Source organism: Taudactylus pleione, unplaced genomic scaffold (assembly GCF_031769625.1).
Source record: "Taudactylus pleione unplaced genomic scaffold, aTauple2 ptg000387l, whole genome shotgun sequence".
Classification (NCBI taxonomy): Eukaryota; Metazoa; Chordata; class Amphibia; order Anura; family Myobatrachidae; genus Taudactylus; species Taudactylus pleione.
This window is the reverse complement of record NW_028284788.1, coordinates 633149-659511: the sequence shown is the minus strand read 5'-3', so window position 1 is coordinate 659511 and position 26363 is coordinate 633149. Positions and strand designations below refer to the sequence as shown.

The following is a 26363-nucleotide window of genomic DNA, read 5'->3' as shown; positions in this document are numbered from 1 at the left end:
AACAGCTAGAAATTCAGATGTCCCGGTGGTTATTATCCTTTTCTGGCAGTTAGCAGGAAATCTTGTGAAACTCTCCGTACAGTGGATTGGATACTCTCAAGTCAATTTACACAGCTGCTGAAGTGACACTGCATTCTGCAATTGTAAGCTGCTGGACTAACAAAGCTATTGAGCTTTGGGCTGAAGGAACAGCTGCCGGGGGAGGAGCTTTTTCCATTAGCAGAGCATATAGGTGAAGCCGCAACTTACCGGGGTGAGGCGTCCAAGGACGTTGGCAATATCGCATCCAGGACTTCAGCTCTGGCGATTTCAGCACGTAGGGTGCTGTGGCATAGACAATGCCAGGTGGATGCATCTAAGTAGAAGCACTTCCATTCACGGGAAGTGTATTGTTTGTAGAACATAAATGGATTTCTCAAGCTACCGGAGTTAAATCTACTTGTCTTCCTTTTGTGGCTCCCCCCACACCTGGAAGATCTTACTCGGGACCCTTGTTTCGGTCCTTTCTTCCTCCGGGACATTCACGTGGTCGCTTCAGAGGAGGACCATCGACTTCCCGTGGTTCCAGAGGTCGGGGCAGAGCCGCACCTACATTTCATCAACCTGAGGTTAAATCCACTACCAAGCCTAGTGCATGACTGGCTTCTCTCTCACCTGGAGGACCCCAGAGTGGGAGCGCGTCTTCGGGATGAAATCTTGTACGAACGGTTGGGTACAGGATCTCATTACTGATACAACCTCGACTTTCAGTTTCAACCTCCACCTCAATTTTTTTTTTTACCAGATTACAACGACAGGAGTGTCGTTTTGCAGCAAGCTATAGACAAGCTCCTAGAAGTCATAGTGGTGGTCCATGTTCCCGGACATCGCCAGTCTCTTCATGGTTCCGAAGCCGTACTGTTTGGTCGGACCTATTCTGAACTTGAAGGATCTCAATCCTTACCTAAGGATTTTCAAGTTCAGGATGGAGTCCCTTCAGTCGGTGATTGCGGGCCTAGAGGAAGGCATATTCAGAGTATCTCTCGCTATCAAGGATGCCTTTCCTTCACTTTCCTATCTGGCTGTCTCTCCAGGCATTTGGAAATGTGAGCATCGAACTGCGAATATCAGTTTTAGGCCTTACCCTTCGGCTTATCAGCCCTTCTGGGTATTCACAAAGGTCAGGGCCTCCCTACGGGAACTGTGATGTTCTGTATCCTTCGGAAACAAGGGATCACTGTTATTCCTTACCTAGACGATCTTCTGCTGAAGGCCATTTCCAGGGACTATTTACTACAGAATATCACAAAGCTTTCTCATTCGTCATCAGTGGATCCTACAGCCGATGCAGAGGCTAGTTTTTGGGAATGATCATAGAAAATTCCATTCAGGAGATTGTGACGTTCCTTTATGGACGCTTTCACTACAGGACATTTCAGCAAGACCTCCTCGCTCAGTGGACGGGATCCCATCTTTTCCTTCACCTACAGGTAAGGTTAAGTCCCAGAACTCTGATTTCCCTCCTCTGGTGGTTGAACTCGGTACAGCTACTGGAGGGAAAGAGATTCGGAGTGTGGAATTGGACTCTTCTCACCACAGACGCGAGTTTGTGAGGATGGGGGACTTTGATTCAGGAACATCACTTCCGAGGCCACTGGACATCACAGAATGCGACTCTACCGAGAATCATATTGGAATTGCGGGCAGTGTTCTACGCTGTTCAGAGCAGGTCACCTATTGCGGAACCAAACAGTCAGGGTCCAGTCCGACAACACCAAGACAGTGGTGTACATAAACAGACAAGGCGGCACCAGAAGTCGTGTGGCTATGGAAAGGTAAGCCAAATTGTAACCTGGGTGGAAAATGTTGCCAAGGCACTCTCAGCAATCTTCATTCCAGGCGTAGAGTAGCGGGAGGCAGACTACCTCAGCTGGCAGGGTGTGCATCCAGGGGAATGGGCACTACATACTCAAATTTTTCAACAGCTGGTCCAACGGTGGGGTCTTCCACAGGTCGACCTCATGACATCCAGACAAAATCATCAACTGCCTCTCTACTGCTCTTGGACGAGAGACCCAGTGGCAGTGAACGCACTGTTAATGCGATGGCAGTTCTAATTTGTCTATCTGTTCCCTCCGTTTCCTCTTCTACCTTGGATTCTACAACGCACAAAAGGGAGAAGGCCAGGGTCTATTGGTAGTTCCGTATTGGCCTCGCAGAGCCTGGTATTCCAACCTTCTACTTCTGCAGATTGACGATCTGTGACCTTTGCCTCTAAGAGAAGATCTCTTACTATAGTGTCCTTTAGCCTATCCAGACTTAAGGCGGCTTCATTTGACGGCGTGGCTGTCCCATCCAGGGTAAACCCTACTATGCTTAGAGCTTGGAAGAAAGTTACTTCTAAACATTACCACCAAATTTGCAAGACTTATGTTTCAGGGTGTGAATGTAGAAGGTCTCCTCCTATGGAATTCAACCTAGCCAGATTTCTGCTTTTTCTGCAAGCAGTTTTCTCAGCCGGTCTGCGGTTGGGTTCTCTGACAGTTCAAATTTCAGCACTAACTGTTTTCTTCCAGAAGCAGCTGGCCGTGATACCACAGGTACAGATTTTTCTACAAGGTGTGATTTGGTTACAGCCACCTTTTGTTCCTCCTACGGATCCATGGGATTTGGATCTCATACTTTTCTTCTTACAGTCTCCTCTGTTTGATCCTTTGGAGTCGGTGAAGATAAGATACCTTACGTGGAAGGTAACACTTCTTCTTGCATTGGCCTCTGCCAGGAGGTGGTCGGAATTAGAATCTCTATCCTGTCACCCTCGTTACTTGGTATTTCACGAGGATAGAGCGGAACTCCAGGCTAGAATGGACTTTCTTCCAAAGGTGGTTTCGGTTTTCCACATCAACCAGCCTTTTGTGGTACCGGCTTTTCCACAAGATTAACCTTCGTCTAAATGCTTGGATGTTAAGATTCTTCATTTTTTATGTGGAAAGAACTGCAGCCAGACATACAACGGACACTCTAATTTTTTTGTATGATGCTGCTTGTCCTGTTTGGCCAGCTTCCAAACTGTCGCTGGCCTGCTGTATTCGTCTGACAATCAGACAGGTCTATCTGGCCTCATCTAGGGAGCCTCCGCCTTCTATTACAGCGCATTCCACTCACTCCCTGGGTTCGTCATGGGTGTCTGCTTGCAGGGTTTCCATGGATTCTCTTTGCCGAGTGGCCATTTAGTTTGGCCGGCATACTTTTGTTCGTTTTTATAGATTTGACATGTGCGGCCTCTGCAGCGCAGTATGGCGGGTCTGTTTTGCAGGGTTCTCAGTGCTTTCCCGCCCGTAATGGGAGCTCTGGGACGTCCCCACTGTTCTATGCTCTCCAGTGTCCCCTAGTGGATGAAGGAGAAAACAGGATGTTGGTACTTACCGATAAATCCTTTTCTCCGATTCCGTAGGGGACACTGGACGCCCACCCTGCGCTGTTCCTTCCTGCCAGGGTTGGGGTCATTTTATGTTATGACTTTTTGAGATTGGTTTGATGTCTCTGATTGTGTTACTGTCTTTTCATATGTTCTGTGTACTTGCTTCGCCGCCTCCTCTTTTGTTTGTTTTTTCTCAGCTCTCCTCGGGCACAGTTTGCTAAGACTGGGGCTTGGAGGGGGGTATAGAGGGGGAAGAGCTAGTCACACTTATTAAAACTTTAAAGTGCCAGCTCCCACTTAACACCGTCTATACCTCCCACTGTCTATGCTCTCCAGTGTCCCCTATGGAATCGGAGAAAGGGATTTATCGGTAAGTATCAAAATCCTGTTTTTTTCTGGTGTGTGGTGGTCCATATCCTCCAGCTTTCGGCCCGAACCAGATAAGCTGATTATCCTGTTCTTAGATGTATGTTACTACTTTTTTTTAATTAAATGTGTTTTTGAATTTACTACTCATTGGTACCTTCTCTATTTGTACCTACAAAATCCATATGAGTGACATGGCGATTAACAGGAAAAAATCGTGAAAGTCCTTCGGTATGCCTATATGCACTTTATTTTCTCATTTTGTGGTTGCTATACTGGTACTGATATTATAAAAATTGCACTGAGCACTGTGCACTTTATATTTGAGGTGAAGCACTTTTCTTGCAGATTTTTGCACTTTCTCTGGATGCTGCTTCCTTATTTTGCACGTGTTGGAATTAGGGTACAGTTGATTCCCAAGTGATATATGCACTCCTGGTGTGACACAATAACATATGTGTAACACATTATTATTATTATACATTGTTTTTGTTTTTTATTGCATCATCACGTTATATTGTTTTGAGAGCTGAAGAAAGAGCTTGTTTCGACTGGATAATATTGAAAGTCATTTGTTGAAGAAATCACACTAGATGGCGCTGATGTCTCACTATTATTGAATATTTGATTTACTGGACACTTTTGAGCCACGGTCCTATTTTGGAGATTACTTCTAGCTCCCACTCAGAGAGAAGAGGAGTGTGACCCTTATTTCTCATTTCCAAGACTGAGTTTTGAGGAAAGGAGTATTTAGTCATCTCTATTTATCATCATAGCGCCGGACACCACTATTTATATATATATATATATATATATATACATGCATATAAAGTGCAGGCAGCACTGTCAGTGTAGATTAAACCATATAGCGAGGGACTCGGTCCTCAGTTAAATGTTTCATATTTATTACAAAATTTTCATCATGAATGTTCCTGATGAAAATTTCTTTATAAATTTGAAACATTGAAATGAGGACAAAGTCCCTCGCTATATGGTTTAATCTATACTGAGAGTGCCACCCGCACTTTTATATGCATGTGTATCCATCCTTCTGGGAAGGCACCCAGGACATGGTGTAGCACTTATATAGTGCATATCAGATAAATTATTTCTTAGGTACTCTCCACAGCACACCTCTGGGATCAAACCATTACACTTCAAGCTCTCCTTCATGTACCTCCAAATGAAATAAAGTGGCAATAGAGTAATATTGTAGAAACATTTTAATTAACATGACAATTCAAATAAAATGCCATACATGAATAATTGAAATTAAGACTTATCTGAGATCTTAAAATGGTGATCATCAAAGATGAGTCTGTCTTGGGCCCAAAGAAAAGTCCACAGATGATGTCTGCCTTCAAGTATCCAAGTGGAGTGTCCCAGAGAATAACCCCAACATGAAACATGCCTTGGACTTCCTCAGAAGATGTGATTGTGACATATTTTACACAAATTGAAACACTTTAATATAAACTTACATTTGTATGTATTAATCATAGTTGTATATATATATTTATTGTACTATTTTTTTTGTTATTTTGTTTTGCCCACTCAGATTTTTATTTGTATCAAAAATATATCACCAGGCTGAAGTGATGAATAACAACGGATTGCCACATCTAGTTAGCACTACCTTCAGCTATCTACTATGGGCGCTGGTATCATAAGTTGTTGCCAGAATCACAGATGCCACCTTCCACCATTCCCACCAGAGCAATACATGACTGTGGCTGGAAGTGATGCAGGAATCGTGGACGTCATTTCCAGTTCAGCCAGGACATTGTACAATTGTGGGCTGAAGTGACGCGGCAAATGCGTACATCACTTCTGGTTCTGCTGCTAAGGTTGAAATTTACTTTTCACACTAATGGGAATGACTATACATATGGATTTTTTCTTCACAACTCGCACCTCCTGAGGAAGTCCAAGGCTAAGGATGAACCGCAGTAGTTATTATCTTGGGTCTTCCACCTTGATACTTGAAGGCAGACAACATCTGTGCTAAAAATAAAAGGAGTAATAAAGCACTGGTGAATAAATATAACTAGACCGCAAATTCCAGTATTTATTTATTAAACAAAACAATGTACAACAAACAATACAAAAAATAAAAAATACACAGATCATAAATAATTATATATAAAATACACCACATGTCAAATAATAATATATATGTATAATAATACATTTTCAAAATAGAATTCTGGCACCAATAACTTTGCAAGATTCTCTTATTTATACTGAAACAGTATTTAAAAAATATGGCAACAGTGTAAAACTTGGCAATATATCTTCAGGTGCTTTATTAGAGAGATATGCCGGTATAGTAGGTTTGTTCAGAAGCCGCGTCAGGTAATCTCAACAAATAATGAATGTACATCCAAAGCAAAATCTGTGGAAATGTAATGGACACTCATGTACAGTATATAGGTGCTAAAGAGATGTTAGCACATTAATTCTCAATTCATTTCAGGTAATCACGGCACTTATATAGTAGTTACACATCCAAAATAAAATCCGTAGTTAATTAATACAATGGGCATTCTTGATATATCAGCAAATGAAACTCAACAGCAGTAACTACACAAATAGTACATCATCTGTGGACTTTTCTTTTGGCCCAAGACAGTATCTCCTTTGATTATCACCATTTAAAGATCTCAGATAAGCCTATATTTCTATTATTTATGTATGGACATTTAATTTGAATTGTCTTGTTAATTACAATTGTTATACAGTGTTACACTTTATTTCATTTGGAGGTACATGAAGAAGAGCTTGAAACTGTGGAGTACCTAAGAAATTATTTGCTTGATATGCACTGCATATAATCTATAGAGGTATGCAGGTCTGATTATATAAAGTAAGTGATTTACTAGAATGTATTAGAGTTTTTTAATTATCCTTTATTTGAAAAACATTAGATCGAAATAAATATCCTATCTGGTTACACTGATGCACATCTGTCATCACTTTGAATTCCAAGGATTAAGAAAAAATCATGACCAATGAAAAGCACTTCATGTTATAACTACTTGTCACATATAATCCACTTGGTGGCACCCCTTGTTGCTTTTTGTTTTGTAGATTCTTTTAACATTGAACAGGTGGCTAGTAAAAGAAGGCAGCAATTCATTTTCACGATTTAGTATGTATCATTTATTGTGAATATTATTATAGGTTAAATGTTATTTTTGTTGTATTCACTAATATTTAATACTGTATATGTTAATATTTGCAAAAAAAAACAAAATTGTGCATGCGCTCACTGATACTGAAATCCTGGGATTGGAAGCTACAATCCTGGGATTCAAATCCTACCAAATTGAGGCCAAAATCCTGGTATCCCACCAATTCTGATTTGCCTTCCTAAGCAGAATGCACTTGATAATGGTTTGATTAGAGCAGAGGTTCACAAACTTGGTTCTCAAGGTACCCTAACAGTCCAGGTTTTAAGGATATCCATGCTTGACCAGAGGTGAATTAATTAGTACCTCAATCAATTTGATTTAACCACCTGTGCTCAATCATCTCTAAAACTTGTACTGTTGTGGTGCCTTGAGGACAGTGTTTGGGAATCTCTGGATTAGAGTATTGCAATAATAGCAGAATGCACTTGAGAATGTAAATTCAGGTTTGTACAGAGGCCCTAATTCAGAGCCGGACGCTCTTTCAGAGCGCTCGCTCTGCATCAGGGCATTTTTTTTTATTATGGAGCCAGCCTCCTGGTCGCTCGAAAAGCTGTGGGTGACCACCCACAGCTTTTGCGAGCGGCCAGGTGATGATTGCGACCAATCGGGCTTGCGACGAGACCCTTGTGGTAGGGTCTCGTTCCCGCAAGCCCCAGTGTGCTTCCTGCTCTAAATAGAGCAGGAAGCTCACCACTGACATCACTGGTGATGTCATTGGTGCCTTCCACAATAGGCAGGCGTTCCTTCGGGAACCCCCCCAGTTTGTGTAGCCACCCCCCCCCGCCTGCCTCCAAAACGGGGCGAGTTGTCAATCACAATCGACAGCCGCCATGTTTTGGTGCGAGACCCGTAGCGACGGAGCGCCCATCGCTGACTGGGGCCTGCGCACGCCGGAGGCAGCGCATGCACAGGGGGCAAACATCGACCTGCTTGCGAGCGCATAGTGCTCGCGAGCGGGTCTGAATCAGCCCCAGAGTCTCTTGTAATAGTAGCAGACAAACCTGGAGGGTGAAACAACAGGATGGACTAGGAAAGGCAAATATGAGAGGACTGCAATCAGCATCTGCTGACAGGAGACAAGGAACCAATCCTGGAGTCTGACACAAAGATCTGACAAGGGAAGCACTTTGGAGCAGCAGAACTAGGAAACATCAAAATAACAAACTGGCAGGATCTTCACATGAACGACACTGACCAGCAAGTCACTTACTAAGGGCTATTTCGCACCTGCCGGTTTTGACCAGGCGTTTTTTTTTTGCCAGGTGTGAAAAAAAGATTAACAGGGAAGCAGTGGATCCTTTCACACCACCCGGGCATGGCACGGTTGCTGTGTAACAGCTGGGAGTATCCACTGAGCAGGATGGCTGCTGTGCCATCCCTGCACGCCAGTGGTGTATAGGAAACAATGTTTCCTTTCACACACACTGCTTGTGACGGCCGGGCTGAAGCTGCTGCTGCTGCACATGCCCAAAAGATTTAAAAAAAACATTAAAAGCGGCTCAAAGCCGCTGCTTGTGAAAGTCACTGAGTGCCTGAAAAGACCCATCCAGCTACCGCCAGGTTCTTGCCTGGCCGGCCAAAACCGGTAGGTGTGTAACTGGCCTAATGGTGCATACACGTGGTCAGACTTTCTACTGTAGATGAACGATTTCTGACACAATTTAAAATTAATGAAATCATCCAAATATTATTGCAAACATAGTTGCTGTCAGATCTTGTTATCTGACATGCAGGCACGCGCATCATTCATTGATGCATGCTCTACATGTCAAAGATATGAATAATTGAACAATTTTTACAATCGTTATTGTTCATATCTGACCTTGTGTATGCACCATAAGAGAGAGTTATCAAATACCTATACAACAGGTGCAGCTAATGAGGCAGAATTAACTCCTCACATTCACAGTCAAATCCTCATAAGTACAGACAGAGTGATGCCTAGACAGCAGCCCCCAATGGTGACCCCACAGTATTGCACAATTCATGGTATATAGTGTCCTAACAATTCTATTCTCCATGGATCTAGTTATCATTCTATTTTTATTTTTTTTTTACAATTGATTGATACAGATAAAGAAAGTTTCTTTTTTTAATACGAACAGTACAATGTAGCACTAGTCATAGGGGATGATGTACTCCCATATACACTGTATTGTGTGAATGGAGATCATTTGTGATGAGCAGTCTGGAGCTGCAAAGGATCCTTACAGCTCCAGCTGTTATGGTGTTGTTTACCCCTCCCACTCCTACCTTCTACTAGTAATCAACACTGTACTTAAAAGCGATGGGGCTCTTCCCCACTGCCCTGGTAGTGGAGGTTTCAGCATCTTGGCCATTTCCGTTGTATTTGTGCATTGGAGAGAGAACATAAAGGGAGATTTTACAAATACACCTTTTATTTAGACAATTTACACAAGCAATCTCAGTCATGGTCTGTTATAGGCAAAAAACTTTTATTTGAAATAAAAGTCCACATTAAAAAAAATCTTCTGTTCCAATATACTCTGCCTTAATTCCTTCCTTCCCCTACAAACACATTAACCCATATGCCCATTATTTATGCAGTGCTCACACAAATTAAACCTTGTTTTTATTCTCCAGAAGACTGAATTTTCATAAAATAGTATGTTTGCCTATTCTCAACACATGGCAAAGACAATTTACCCAAAATGGGAAATTGAATTGGCCATTGAAGTACAGTAGCATGCAAGTGAACTAAAGGCAAATGTGTTTGTTTTTTTCCTCACTACCACCAGGGAAAACTTTGTGGTTCTTGTCCCTTTTTCTACACATTGTTTTTCATATTCAAACCTAAACTTGTAATTGCATTTCTTTTTTTTTTTTCCATATTTGAATGAAACTCATAAAATGTGTTGGAATATGGTATGGTAGCCCAACAAGGATTGGCATTTTTAGCATCAATTTAGCGTTTGCTAGGACTGGCAAGATTTGGGTATTAGAATCTCCCTTAGTCAGGGGCCCAGTCAACAAAACATTGCTCTTTGATAAAGCCTACGTGAACTGAAACGAAACACGTCAGAGGTTTACTATACTCTACCGGGTACTTACCTGATCTTTTACATTGTCCTCACTTGAGTCTGTGAGAACCACCTGTCTGTACGGAAGTGGAGCTCCATTTGCTACACGGTACTTGGATTTATGCAGCTGCTGGGAAAAGGCGGTCACAAACTGACTTGATTATAGCCTCCAGAGCCACAACAAGTATGAAGTATTCGGCCAACAGCTTCTAACACTGGGCGCTTGTTCAGCAGCAGCTCTTTAGAGCACTACAGGTTCCCTAGACTGACGTTTGCTACAGACTCTGAGGTCTGATAAACCCAAGGATGAAAGATTAGCATTACCTTACTAAAGGTTCGGTTAGAACTGAGGGCCTGATTCAGCTTTGGAAATAAAGTGAGAAATAGCAAGTAAATGAGCGTCTTGGCAAAACCACGTTGCACTGCAGGTGGGGCAGATTTAAACTGCAGAGAGATTTAGATTTAGAAGGAGTGTGTCCACACTGACATCTAAATTACAGTGTAAAAATAAAGCTGTGCAGTATTTGTGGGCTACAATCAAAAGCAGCCAGTATATACCCTACATGTACAAAAAAAATGTAATTACACCTCTTGCATTGCAATATGGTTTGTCCAGATTCACAGTTGCTTGCTACTTCTCACTCTATTCTCAAAGCTGAATCAGGCCCTGAGTTTTTTTTGGACAGACTGTTTTTTAAAACGAATATGCCGGCTGTTCCTAATAGGGACCTATATAATGGTATACATTCAGGAAGCCGACGGACGGAATGCCGACCACCGGCTTCCAGACATTGTTATCCCTACTAGGGACGAATCACAGGCGTCTAAATCTAGATGCCTGTCATTTGACTGACGTCGGTAGACCGGCACCCAGCATCCCGACGCTAGGACTAATGACAAAGGCATGTTTACATTAACCAAAATTAAGCAACATCCAATATGATAGAAGCATTTTTTATCCACCAGTATAGAAACTTTCATGGAATAGGTTAAGTATAAAGAATTATAAGTAGTAAAACTGATATACAGCTTTTCACTAGGTGATGTCTAATAGCAAACTAGGCGCATATGCTGCACATGCGATCACATCTTCAGATTCATACAACTACATATTGTATTGCACCTTTCTTATGAGCAATGTAAGCTTGAATCTCTTTCAACTCTACATCAGGCTCATTGTAACCAACTGCCAGTCATCAGCAGCATTTGTAGGCATGTAAAGTCATTGCAGTCCATCTGGTTTCCATGGTTACAGATGTTGCTAAGGCATGTCAGTTATCCAATTGCCATTTTTAGATAGAAGTCATAATTTAAGTGTAAGGAATTTTACTTGTAAGCTTTAGTACCTTAGCACAGGGGTTCATGTGTTCAAGGCCACCTGTGGATCTTTAAATTCTGACAGTTGGTAACACATCTGGGTACACACTGGGTGATCAGGAAAGACAGTACGATTATGACATCGTATTCGTACCATCGTTCCTGATCCCCTGTAGTGCCTACATTGAACGATCAGTTGTTCAGTGTAGGCACACTCCATCATTCCTGATAATGGCCAATCTGTCGTTATCGGCAGATTGGCCTGCATAATGACAGATTGGCCTGCATCGCTGGTCGTTTCCTACATCAAAGTGCAAGATCTGTGCATGATTACTGAGAGATTGCTCGATTACGATGTCGTAATCATGGTATCGCTCAGTAATATTGCCCATTGTGTACGCACCATTAGGGGTGGGGTTGAGAAGCACCAGACTACTTAAAACAGTATGTAACTGGGCACAGATGCAAAACCTCCCAACATTACCCTCTCCAGGAGGGACACAATGCTCTGGTCCTGGACTTCCCTGGTAATTTATGATTGGAGGCAGCTCCAGAGGTGGGGATGCAGCGCAGTCCAAAATTCAATAGGGCAGTCACACCAACTGCCAGTGAGTCCAATCCAGGGATGTTTGACAGCGTTTGAAATGACAGTTGGTGTGGCTCCCCTATTTGAATTTCGAAATGCGCTGCAGCCCCACCTCTTACCAGGGAAGTGCAAGACCAGAGCATTGTGTCCCTCCTGGAGAGGGTCATATAGGGAGGTATGCAGGTGTATTACCAAATATCACTATTTAAAAGGTCCACAGTTTTCATGGAAAACGTGAACTGAGTTTGAGAACCCCTTGCCTTAGCATAATATTTATTATGCCAAATATTTTTTTTTAATATGCATGTCATAACCCCTCCCATTTAGCTTTCTTGTCGTGTAGGCATGCAAAATATCAACTTTTAATTATGTTTTGTGATGCCTTTGCTTTAAGCAATACACAGGCTTTAATGTACATTACTTTGAAAGAAACTGATTAAAATATAGTATAAAATTTAGAAGACACACACAATTATTTTCATGCATAGAACACCAAGTGGTGGAAATAGAAGTTTTCATAATTTTTTTATTATATTTTTATTGTTAGGTTGCTCATATGACAAAAAGTGAGATGCATTTGCATGATACAGCATTTATTGGACCTGCCCTGTTGTTTCTCAATCAGTATTTTAACAGCTTCATTGACGAATACATTGTTTTGTGGCTTGCTCTGGTAAGTAGAATTTTTTATTGTTAATTTTAAATCTATTATTTGTACTTGCATATGCTTTCCGATCATGTTTTAACATTTTTCTGCCAACATGGTTAAAATGCTTTAAACAACATTGCAACTGCCATCCACATATATACTGTCGATACAGTAGATTGACCGTTGACGTGTGTAATCCTGGACATCCACTATTGCACTTACACAGTAATGGGCAATAGCTTACATCTGTTTACTGATACCCTCTTTCTTCCAGAATTCCCTGTATTTAACAAAACATCTGCTATCAATGATTACTGTCTAGACTCACTTTCCTCAACTATGCAATTTCCTTTAGATCTTTATCTCTTTCCATCCCTGACAGTTCTCTATGCAATGTACTCCCTCAAGGCAATGTATTCTAGCTGGTCCCAATTTCTGCTGGCATTACATCTTTGAGTGTCAAACCCCGCTAAGGGAAATTTTACATGTTCTAGGATATTCTACTTTGTGGATATGTACTGTTTGATGCACTATATCACAGTTCTGCCCAGAGTTTGAGAAAAACATAAGCGGCACTCACAGGATTTTGCAAACACATAGATTATAATATTCCATTGTAGACCAACATTTCAGGGATGCAAGGAGCCGTTTCGTCAGGTTGTAGGTAACAACTAAGGATGAGCGGTTCGGATTCTGTGGAATCTGAACCGCTCCGAACATGGGGATCCGAGTCCTACCCAAGCCGAGGCTCTTGTGTTCCCGCCGACTCGGATCCCCACTGTGAGCCGAACGTCACCGTCTTGACGTTGGAACTCGCGAGAGTGCCGAACTCTCGTGAGAGGTGAGAGTTCGCCATTACCGCCATTTCTCCTGCACGCTCCGGGCTGCGCACTGCTCTTCAACTGGGCTCGCTGGCTGTGTGGCTGTACAGGGGACACACAGCACGCTGATGCTGTGCAATACTCTGCTAATTAAGTGCTGTGTCAAGAGACTCACAAGTAGCTGCACTGGCAAAAGTGACTGCACACTGACTACAAGTGGCCGTGTGTAAAAAAAAAAAAAAGTTTAAAAAAGTAAAAAAAAGAAAGTAAAAAGAGAACCTTTTTTTTGGTGGTGTACCCCACTGTGTAAGTGTGTATACAAGCACCGTGACTCAGTGGGCCTTAGCCCTGTGCATACAAGCACTGTGACTACGTGGGCCGTAGCCCTCAGTGTGTACAAGCACTGTAACTCCTTGGGCCTTAGCCCATTGTGTATACAAGCACCGTGACTCCTAGGGCAGTAGCCCTCTGTTTGTATAAGCACCATGAATAATTGGGCAGAATCCCTCAGTGTGTACATGCACCGCAACTCCTTGGGCCTTAGCCCACTGTGTATACAAGCACCGTGACTACTAGGGCAGTAGCCCTCTGCATATAAAAGCACCGTAATGCCTTGGGCTTTAGCCCATTGTGTATACAAGCACCGTGGCTCCTTAGGCCTTATCCCTTTGTGCATACAAGCACCCATGACTCCTTGGGCCTTATCCCTCTGTATATATAAGCACCGTGACTCCGCGGACCATAGCCCTCAGTGCGTACAAGCACCGTAACTCCTTGGGCCTTAGCCCATTGTGTATACAAGCGCCGTGACTCCTAGGGCAGTGGCACTCTGTGTGTATAAGCACCGTGAATAATTGGGCAGAAGCCCTCAGTGTGTGTGTGTGTGTGTGTAAGCACCGTGAAGAATTGGGCAGTAGCCCTCAGTGTATAAAAGCACCGTAACTCTTTGGGCCTTAGCCCACTGTGTATACAAGCACCGTGACTCCTAGAGCAGTAGCCCTCTGCGTATAAAAGCACTGTAACTCCTTGGTCCTTAACCCACTGTGTATACAAACACAGTGACTACTTAGACCTTTTTCCTCTGTGTATACAAGCACCATGACTCCTTGGGCCTTATTCCTCTGTGTATACAAGCACCGTGACTCCTTGGGCCTTAGCACACTGTGCAAACTAGTAATGTGACTCTGCAGACTAATTCACTGTGTATAGAAGCACTGTAATTCCTTGGACTGTAGCCCACTGTGTAAATAAGTACTGTGACTCTGCTGGCCGTACCGCAATGTGTATACAAGCACTGTGACTCCTTGGACTGTAGCCCACTGTGTATACAAGTACTGTGACTCTGCTGGCCGTACTCCACTTGGTGGGTGGGAGCATCCAAGGACAATTCCATCTTGCACTACCTTCCATTTCTGCCACTGCTGTGTGGCAATGTTTCATAGATGTACTTTAAACTGCGGTGTCTGTGCCACTGCTCTGTCACTTAGTAACCAGCCATCTCACTGCAGCCTTTGGCCAATAATGGTGAAATCAATATTGTAAGCTGTGAGGTGGTCTAAATTGACTGTAAATGACTGGAAATTAATGTTATTTAGGTTAATAATACTCGAAGAACAAAAAAGCCCAAATTATGTGATTTTAGCTTTTTTTGTCAATTTTGTAAAAAATAAAATTCAAAGCCAGTCATGGCAGGTTTGGCAAATCCAAAGCCGGACGAATCAGAGCCAATCGAAATCCAGCAAAAATGGTCCGGCGCACATCCCTGATAACAACCATACACAGCCAAGTCCGCTTACTTTAATACCTCCATGGAGTATACCTGGAATCCAGAAAGGAGGAATGCTGCAGACCCAAAAATCCCCTAGTGATAATGTCAGTGCCGAGGCTGCATGAGCGCTAACATAACCTGACAAGCTAGCACCACAGTCTCCGCTTTCAGAGATTAATAGTATAGTGAAGTTAGAAACACATACAGATAAAAATACATATATACACATAACAAACATATAGAATAGAGAAGATACGGTGTTCAAAAAATATACAAGTCAATAAATGCATGTACTATGTAGATTGTGCAGAAGCATCTTCTGTTTGGATCCAAACGAGTGTAAAGCTGCATACACATGGTACAACCTGCACAACCAAAGATATCGCTGATAGATTTCCCTCCAACGTTCTGTAGTGCAGGGCAAACTATTTTGGGTGTTCATTCTGATAGATATCTATGATAGATACTTCAGTGAAGTCATGTCTTTACAGGCAAATCTTGACAAAAACGTCCAAGTTGGCCTGCATGTACGGTCGACCATAGACATCATTATCCTTCATGCAGGAATTTGCGTCGTTGGTTCACTGCATATAGATGAACAATTTACCTTTGAACGATATCGTTATTGTTCAGGAAAATCATCCCATGTGTATGCAGCTTAACATGTACATCATTATTTTAGGAATAAAGATATATTACCAGAGGTGGTAGGCATAATGTTATATCAAAAATTGTATTTTAGTAAAACTAATAGGATAATGAATATAAAAACTAAAAACAATAACAACGGAATATACAAAAAAGTGAAAACAAAATAAAAATGGAGAAAAAGTTGGAAAAGAAAAGAAAAAATGTCACTCAAATGAGTTCCAGGCTATTCTTTCATTGAGACCCATGGGCTGGATCAGGTATTTACATTGAAGGTACAGGCAGATTCTCTTCTCAGCAATAGACCAGCTCTGTCATCATCACGTGTCAAGGTGGTATATGATCAATTACTTTGTATTTAAGTGCAGCCAAGGAGCGTCCAAGTTCCTTAAAATGACGTTCCATCAGTTGCCCTGTGGTTTTGTCCCCTAATGCCTCAGCAATCTTCTGGGGAATCAAAAACACAAACAAACAGGCGCTGGGATCCTCTAGGTTCGAATAGTACCAAAAAATTACAATGTTAATACAATGTGGTATCTAGATATTAATAAAGAGCTGACAGCAGCCGTCAGACTGGAGTAACTGGACCCTTCATTAGTAGCAAGACCCAAAAACACAAACTGACAGGCGCTAACCGGCATGAAATTTAATAAAGGTAAATCAAATTAAACCACATTAAAAATGCATAGATATGGGGGCGTGGCCTATATGCTGAATGTGGAGGAAGCAGGAGAGAGGAGCTCCTGCTTTTAAAACACAAATTTAGTACAAATCGGCTCCCTTTTGGGGTTAATATACGGTAGCCCTCTGCCCTGGCATCCGCCTGCACCCTTGGACGTGGAGTGGTGCTCCTGGACCGCACCCCAACGCTCCCACCCTCACAGAAGCTGTGGCCTCAATTTGCGGGACTCCCCGGTGGCCCCATACGCGGTGTTTCCGCGATCTCACAGCGGATCCCAAGCGGGCTCATCTTCCCTCCCTGCTTGCCGGGTGGCCTACTCGGCTGTGATATCGGGGCTCCCCCACACTGCTCCGGAGCTGCCTGCTTACCTCTCTGTTGGGAGCCTACCTGTTGCTGCTCCGTTGGTGGCCGCCATATTGGAGGATGGATTCTGGCTTTGTGAGCGCTGCTCCACACATCCCTCTCTGCTATATCTGTGGTGAGTGACCTGTCAGCTGGTCTGGGGTCTATGCTCTCCCTCCTTTGCTGGGCTGGGTGTCTGAGTGCAGAGCGGTGCTCTCATAAGTTCCTGAGGCATTTGCAACTTATTCTCTTCACTGGCTACAGCTAAATTGGACCATTCATCTGTTTAGTGCTCTCTCAACTCTGCATCCTATCTGTCTGACATTTGAATCTCCATCCTGTTCCCACCTTGCTGTGAATAACCAACAGTACTCTTTTTTTTGTTGTTTTGTTTTGTTTTTTTTTTCTTTTTTTTTTTCTTTTTCCCTATTCTCCATTTTCTTTCTATATATGGCTATGAGAGTATGTAATTTCTAATGGTCTCCAACAGTTACATTCTACTGCCATCGTGTGGCTAGTGTGATATATTGCTTCAAAAGGAATTTCCTATACTCCAATATCCCCACATGGAAGTGATAATTTACTAATGTGATTATTTTCCCACCACCACCGCAACTACACACCGCATAGCATATCCCCATATTCCCAGAGTTTACCTATAAGTTATTTTTTCGATTGGTCATATATCCAGTAATCATGGGGCCTAAGAAGACTCCTAAACCAGCTAAAGGTATCCCTCCGGTGAGTTTCTTCAAGACTGCATCTACGACACCCCCACTGCCAAAAGACTCCGTACAATCTCCACGACTGCGAATGTCACAAGATAAATCTGCTTCTCCCCCTTCAGCTTCATTCACACATGCTCCCCCAGATGATGCTTCTATGGACGAACCTATCACTGTGCGGCGCATGCTACAGCTCCTAGGTTATCTTAAGAAAGACATCACAGCCGAATTATCTTCTACTGTTGGAGAATTGAAGCATGATGTTGCTGAACTAGGTGGCTGTACGGACCTTCTTGAAAATAAGATGGGAGAGGTAGTTGCCTCTCACAATGACCTAATATCCACTCACGAAACTACCCAAGCAGAACTCTCTGCACTTCGGGACAAAATGGCTGACCTTGAAGACAGGGCTCGCAGAAATAATCTTAAAACCCGTGGAATCCCGGAGTCGAAACAGTTTTCGGAGCTCCCTGAGTTTGCTGTGACCCTATTCCACAAACTAATCCCAGCTTCTATTAGACCGCATCCATCGTCTCCCTAAATCTTGCAATGCCCCTGAAGCCTTTCCGCGAGACACTATTATGAGGATGCACTATTTCCACGTGAAGGAGCGTCTACTTCGAATATCTAGAGAGGCTGGATCTTCCTCCGATGTATTGGGCAACACAAATTTTTGGAGATCTCTCCCCGGCTACACTAAATAAAAGAAGATCCTTCTCTAGCATCACATCATCTTTACGTCAAGCTCAATCCAATATAGATGGGGGTTTCCAACAAAACTTATCGTTACTTACGATGGATCTACAAAAGTGCTATGCTCCACGGAAGATGGAATGAAGGCTCTGGATCTTTGGCGGATCCCATACACTACGAAATCTACTGATCATATTCCTACAATCAGTTCTGATTGGCTCTTAGCAGGCAAAAACGGTTGACTGTTTTACGATCTGCATTTCTTTATCCTAATTTAGTTCTTGCGTCCATGTTTATGATGTTTCCTATTTCGTGGTCGCTGGACATTTTATTGCTGTTTTCTGGTTTATGCAGTTTTTTGAAACTCCAATTGTCTTTTCTATATGTTGCACAGATATAGATTGATAACTATTTTCTAAAAAAATGTTTTTCAATTTTGATTGATGTAAGGTGTATATGCTTTAATTATATTTTCTATATCTATTATTGCTAAAATAGGCTTAATTTTTTGTCTTTCCTTATATCTTTTAAGTAGTATTTTTCTTTTCAGATATATTTGGTGTGTGTTTTGCTATATTATTTTTGTGTGTTATTTGTTATTTTGTTCCCAGGTGGTGGGAAATGTGCCACTACCTCCGTGGTTGTACCATTTTCACCACTCTGTTTAGTGGCCCCTATGACTCCCATCGTGGAGTAATTTCTATTTAAATTCTCTTTTATTTTACTTTTTTTCTTATTTCTCTTCTCTTTTTTTGATCCAATTTACAGGCTATTTATTGTTTACCTTTTTTTGTATCTTTTTGCCAATGTTGATCAACCTAGGTCAGATAGGATATTTTTTCTCTGTTTACGCATGTTTTTAGATTTGTTAAAATGGTGAATTTTATGTCTATCAATGCTAAGGGTCTAAATTCCCCTCAGAAACGTAGGATTGCCCTCCGCTATTTTAGAACTCATAAAATGGATGTAATAGGGATTCAGGAAACTCATTTTGATAAGGATGCCTCTCCCGCTTTTTCTGACCCTCATTATCCGTATGGTTATTTTGCATCAGGCCCCACAAAGAAGGGGAGTGGCAATTTTTTTTCACCGCAACTGTAACTTTGTTTTAATGTCCAAAGTAGCAGATCCCTTGGGTAGATCTTGTCTTGATGGGAGAGCTGGAGGGCAAAGCTGTTACTATAGCATCTGTATATGCCCCAAATACTGGTCAATTGCCATTTATCAGGAAATTTTTCAGGGTTACCCAGAGGGTGTGCTCAGGTCAAATTATCTTACTCTGCGATTTTAATTAGTTCTAGACCCATATTTGGATAAATCAAATAATATAGGGGGTGGCACTGCTACTGACACTGCTGGTATATCGGGGGCTTTTGGCCGGTCGATTCTGGAGTATGGTCTGTACGATGATTGGCGGCCAATGCACCCTATGACACGTGACTACACCTTTCTCTCTCGGGTTCATGGATCATATTCCAGGATCGACCTTGCTCTTATGGATAAATGGTCCATCCAACAGATTAGAGGTGCAAATATTCTCCCTCTCACATGGTCTGATCATGCTCCTTTGACCATTACGTGGGATTGTAGTGTATCTCTCCCCTCTAGTAGACCATGGAGGTTCAATAATTTTCTTTTATCCTCTACTGAGGCGAGGCAGGCCATTCAGTCTGCCCTATCAGAATACTTTCAATATAACAAACCCACGGATACTACTCCCTTTAATTTTGGTGCGCCCTTAAGGCAGTTCTTAGAGGATCGGTAATCCAAGTAGCATCGAGAAGTAAACGTCAAGAAGCTCAAAAACAAAAGGAAGTAGAAACTAAACTTCAGGACCTGGAAGACCAACATAAATCTGATCCTTCTAACTCTGTTCTTTTCCAGGAAATCCTTAAAGTTAGAGAAGAATTAGAGATATACACTTTGAAAAAGATTAACTTTACAATTGATAGGATGAATCAAAGATTTTATGTGGATGGTAATAGGGCATCCCTACTTTTAGCCAGGAAGCTGAGGGGAAAAGAGGCTCGTGCTTCCGTTCGGGCCCTCTATAATTGTTCTGGAGCCAAATTGACCAACCCACTAGACATTTCTCATGCCTTTGCAGAGTATTACTCGCGTCTCTATAATTTGAAAGATGATGTACACACAGCTCAACCAACGTCAGAGACTATCTCTGCTTTTCTATCAGATCTTGCCCTGCCCTCCCTTACTGAACAGTCACTAGTTTCTTTAAATACCCCCTGGACAGAGGGAGAGTTGAGAAATGCCATCAAATCCTTGAAACGTGATAAAGCACCTGGACCTGATGGCTTCTCTAACAATTTCTATATGGAGTTTCAATCGGGCCTTATTCCGGCGCTGATGGGGGTGTTTGAGGCGGGGACCAATTCAGGCTAATTTCCTCCTGAGATGCTTGAGGCTCGAATTATCACTATCCTTAAACCGGGCAAAGACCCCACCTATGCCCAAAATTATAGGCCCATAGCTTTATTAAACACTGATATTAAATTATATGCGAAAATGGTAGCCAACAGACTAAATCCGTTACTCCCTGATTTGATTAACCCAGATCAGTTTGGTTTTGTGATGGGCCGACACGCCCCAGATAACACACGAAGAGCCTTGAATGTCATTGAACATTTTTCAAAGGTCGGGGACCCGCTTCTGGCACTTTCATTAGATGCCGAGAAAGCCTTTGATAGGCTGCACTGGTGATTCATGAAGGCTGTACTCTCCAAATTTGGCTTTACAGGATGGTTCTTAGATGCCATTCTTGCACTTTATAGTTCCCCCGGAGCACGTGTTTGTTGCAATGGTTTCTTATCCTCTTTATTCCCTATAAGCAATGGTACCAGACAGGGCTATCCTTTATCTCCCTTGATCTTTGTTTTAGCAATAGAACCTTTAGCAGAATATATCCGCACTACCCCCCTTCTCCATGGACCTCTTATAAATGGGTCACACCATAGAATCTGTCTTTGCGAACGATGTCCTTCTATTTCCGGAAACCTCTATTTCAAATTTACAACAGCTGCTCAATAGTTATTCTGCGGCCTCATATTATAAATTAAATACATCTAAAACGGAAGTATTAGCAATAAATGTCCCTCCCCAGCTTCTGTATTCTCTTAAATCTCGTTATAATTACAATTGGCAAACACAGTCTCTCCGCTATCTCGGTATTTCTTTGTCAGCTAAAGAAGACACTCTCCTTGAATTTAATTATGGCCCCTTATTGAACCAATTTGTTATTTATCCAAAAGATTGGATGAATCACGAGGTTTCCTGGATGGGCAGAATGGCGGCCGTCAAGATGACTCTTCTCCCCAAACTTATGTATTTATTCAGATCAATTCCCAGGACACTTCCTCATGGCTAAATAGATTTAATGCAGTGCTGAATATATATATCTGGAATAATAAGAGAGCCAGGATTGCTAAGACATATCTGATGATGTCTAGATCATCAGGGGGTTTGACTTATGCCAATTTAGCATTTTACCAAACTGCATGTCTGATTGATCAACTTAGTGACTGGTCAAATGTTCTTAATCCTAAACCTTGGGTTAAGTTGGAAAGTGATATGTTGGGCAAATTCCCCCTCTGTGATTTACTTTTGGTCCCACCCAGCTCTAGAAAGTCCTTAAAAAATATGTCTAGAGCTACATTAGCTTCTTTAAAAGCGTGTGATAGTCTATCTACCCTCCTACAGTTTAACCTGCCATCTTTACATCTCTCTATTCAGGGCCTCTCACAATTAATTCCAAATTTAAATTTATCTTCTTGGCACCACAAAGGTATTCATACCCTTCATGATTTTTTTTATAAATAACACACTCCTCTCTTTCGCCCAATTACAAGCTAGGTTCTCTATACCTTCTAGAGTTTTTTTACAAATTTCTACAAATCAGACATTGGGTTCAATCTTTCCCTCATTTAGTAAGGTTGACTGGTGCGATCCCTTCTCATGTTTGTTCACGTACATTCTCAATTTCTCGCAAAGGGGGTATATTTCTGGTATTCTTTAATTCTAACAATGGAAGAACAAGCTAAGATACCGGCTATTATTAAATGGGAAAATCATTTAAATATATGTTTAGACCCACATGTATGGTCCCAATTATATTTCTCTATATTCAAAATGTCTAGATGTATCTCTCATATCGAAATGTATATGAAACTATTCTATCGTATTTATCTGACCCCAGACAGAGTACACAAAATTTGGCCTTCCCAATCTAGTTTATGTTAGCGTTCTTGTGGTCAAATTGGTGAGATTCTCCATATTTTCTGGTGTTTCCCTGCTGTACGTCCTCTCTGACTGGAACTAGAAGTCTTGATTCTGGAGGTTACTGGTTTGCGACTGTCTCTGTCCCCAGCCACTGCTCTTTTACATATATTTCAGAAAGACATTCCAGTTAATCACAGGTATTTTATCGGACATGTACTTATTGCTACTATGGCAGCCATCGCTCAATTCTGGAAGCAAGATAAACCCCCCCCCCCCTCTTTCCTTGATAAAGACTAAATTAAATCATAGTTTTTTTGATGGAAACGTTGAATTGTCCATATTCTTCCTCTACTAATTCACCAATGATAAAATGGTACAGTTGGCATGAGTTCAATATGGTGGGTCCATGCCTCCCAGGAAACACAAATTGATACGCCAAGGTTCTGATATGTTCTGTATTTTGATTTGATTGTTACAGTTGTGGAACGGTCTCTGTTATTAGCATATATTATCTACTATCTCTGATCAATATTCTATATTTGGTATAATATAATGTAATGTTCTATCTGTAATTTTTTTTCTCTTTTTGTTTATTGTGTTATTTTATTGCCTGTACCCCCCATTCCTTTATCTTTTCTTTTTTCTGTACCCCTTCTTTCTTTTTTTTTTTTTTGGAGAAAAAAAACCTAACAAAATATTCAATAAAAATTAATGTTTAAAAAAAAAAAAAATCCATAGATATAAAAATAAAATTAAAAAAAAAATATATATATATATATATATATAAAACAAAAATAATAATAATTGAGCTCAATTAGCACAAAATGGCAACAGATACACAAGGTGAACAATATTGGCAGCACATATGTGCCCTTCTAAACTTATCTCTGGAACAAATGATCATGAGATATAGACAAAATTTATTCAACTCTTAATAATGTTCAATAGTGGCTGTTTTCACAAGCTGTAAGCCACACTTTGTTTTAAATGATCCATATATATTGTAGAAATTGATATCAATGTCTGTTGCTTCCAAAGAACAATGTTGCTAAGGATCCGGGTATGTATTTCCTCAACAGAGGATTGGTGTAGCACAGTTCTAGTTTAGCTTATTAAGAAGAGTTCTCAGCTCCAATGCTGTACACACAATCAGATAAAACTCCCTTCTATAACAGGGTATAATTAGTTAATAAATTGTCCCGAGTAGGGTGGCTATTCATTGAATAAGTTTGCTACAGGTAGAGAAGATATACCAGTTATGCATGCATGCTTAATTTAAGTGGTATAACTCACGATCCTGCCCGAATCCACCCAGCCGGCTTGGACTTTTCTCTTTTGGCTCTCTGTGTACACGTGCATATACAGCGGTATGAATGATCAGTCCGATGTAGTCACCCATCGGTGATCTACGAGCACAGGTATATTAGCCAGTCCTCAGTTTGCACCTCCAGTGGTCCGGTTAAGTCGGCTAGCAGTCCAATCTTTCTCTCTACGCATTTCTCTGCCTGCAGAGTATCAGCGGCTTCCTAATGCCAGTCCACAAATTACTAGTGTATATGTACCTTCCACAAAAACTGAAACCCCAGATTTCTTTCCAAGCTTAGTGGCACCCTAAAAATTCATAATTTCACAAATATTTTGTTCTTATTGAGCCCTCTTTTTCAGTCATTAAGAAGTAAGAGAATCAATGTGTGGCCGAAAAATGCAGCACAAACTCTGCTGAGAACAATGGTTTTTATCACAAGGCTCCACCTTCCAGTCCTGAGATATTTGCGTGGCGTAAATTCCTAAAAATATGAAAATCACTGTTCACCTTGTTTTAAAGATGACTGCCTTTTCGGGATGTAGTTAGGAAGCCGACGGTCGAAATGCCGACCGCCGGCTTCCCGACTCTTGGAATCCCTATGCCTATTAGCCTTACACCGGAATACCAAACGAAGGTAAGCCGGGCGGCGGCCGCGGACAGCCATGGGGGGGAGGGTTAGGTTAGGGTCTCCCGGGGGGGGACTTAGGGCTAGGCACCCCCGTCGGGAGGTTAGGGTTAGGCACCCCCCCCCCCGAGACTTAGGCTTAGGAAGCGGGGAGGGAGGTTAGGTTTAGGCAGGGGGGAGGTTAGTGTTAGGCACCCATGAAGGAGGGTTGGGGGGGGAGGGTTGGAAATAGTGAATTTACTTACCTTGTCGGGATCTTCACTGCCGGTCTTATGGCTTCGGGATTTCATACTGATTCCGCCTTTTCTAGTAAAATGTTTGTGATTTTAAGAATTGTCAAATAGGGGTGGATAAATGACTAAACTTTTTTTAAAATGGTTAAGAAGCTTGTCTTGGACTACTTCATCTGTATTGGCCCTCACTTAATAATTCAAGAGGGCAACATTCATATAATCCAACATTTAAGTGATTTAATCACATTCCTCAAGGACTGCTAACACAAACAAACATACATTTTATACAAATGGTTCAATTCAGTGAACCAGTGAATACAGTCGATCCGGTCTGGTGCAGACGCAGTTACAGCATCATGGTGCGCATAAGTGCTGGTGTCTTGACGTTCCAGCACAAACATTGCTGCTACGTTGTATGTACTGACCACCATAGTGACATCCTACAACAATAGTATGCAGAAGCAAAATACCAAATCTATATATGGCTTAATATTAAAACTGGGAAACTGCCTAAATTAATAAAAAAGACAATCTAACTACATGCATTACCTATACATGCATTACCTATGCCATGCAAAACTTTGAATATAATTTAATTTTAGACTCAGACTCTGCAATACTGTATCAAATGTCAGAAATTATTTATACACCATAAAAGGGCACTAGCTAATAGGGAGATAGTATGTAACAGTTTCTAACTGTCCCTACCTTCCACTGCACGGTTTCTTGAATGGCAAAGATCGAAACCCTGAATACAACTTTGTACTGACCACATTTAACAAGAGTGGCTATAAACATTACTAATGTATTTAACTGGATTTTTTTTTCACAGGTATTGTGCTAGAAATATATTTTACAATATTATTTAGACACCACAAGCGCTTTATTTGTGTTTTATTAATTATCTGTTGTAAAATTGAGCAGCTTTTTATATATAACATTCATTAGCATGGTAATCACTACATAAATAACCAGGACATGTAATTAACCAAGATTCAAATAGTGATTTGTTAAAGAAACTATCAATCAAATTCTTAACTTTTAACCACTTATCTCATGATTTTTTTCCCCAAAAACAGGTCAGAATTGTTATTTTATAATTTGATAAACTTTATAATGTATTTTTAAAGATGTCCACACGCACCCATTGTAAAATCACCTCCCACATCCCATCAAAAATAGCCCCCACAGTGGCAAAAAATCTCCAGCATTATCACACCTCCTAGTGGTATTAGATTCCAGTAGCAGAGCCCCCGTCCCCAGCCACAGTGTCAGTGAGCCTCCACTGTATTAGTGCTCCCCCTCCCCATGTGTCACTGTAAATTATTTTAATGTATCCCCTCCCAGCCCAAACACCTTTTATGTGGGTCAGCATAACCCACCCGCAGTGCCAAAAGATGACCCCCAACTATTACTCCCTCATCTTATGTGTCGTAGCCCTGTCCCCTCACATGAATGCAGAGCAGAGCATGGGGGACTGATAATCAGTTCCCCCTGCGACAGCTAATCTTTGCACTTTCAGAGATCAGCATATTTATGCACGGGAGAAATTATGTTTCCCCTACTAGCACTTTTAGTTTAGGAGCATGCGCCCCAGAGTGCTACATGGCGTTCTGGGGCACGATTTTGGTAATGATGTCAGCATTTACAGAACATAACATTACTCTCAGGTCCTCCCTCTCTTGCTCCCCTGGCTCCTCTTTGCACCAATTCTGCTCGTCACTAGTCTCTGCC

General features: G+C 41.6%; 1 protein-coding gene across 2 annotated transcripts in view; it reads left to right on the top strand.

Annotated features, from left to right (window-relative positions):
• LOC148507672 (choline/ethanolaminephosphotransferase 1) overlaps positions 1–26363 on the top strand; it is a 366175-nt gene that overhangs the window by 322097 nt on the left and 17715 nt on the right. For both annotated transcript variants that reach the window (XM_088445756.1, XM_088445757.1), the window contains one exon: positions 12452–12577. In XM_088445756.1, coding sequence (XP_088301882.1) covers positions 12452–12577 — 126 coding nt within the window. The remainder of the gene's footprint in view (positions 1–12451; positions 12578–26363) is intronic.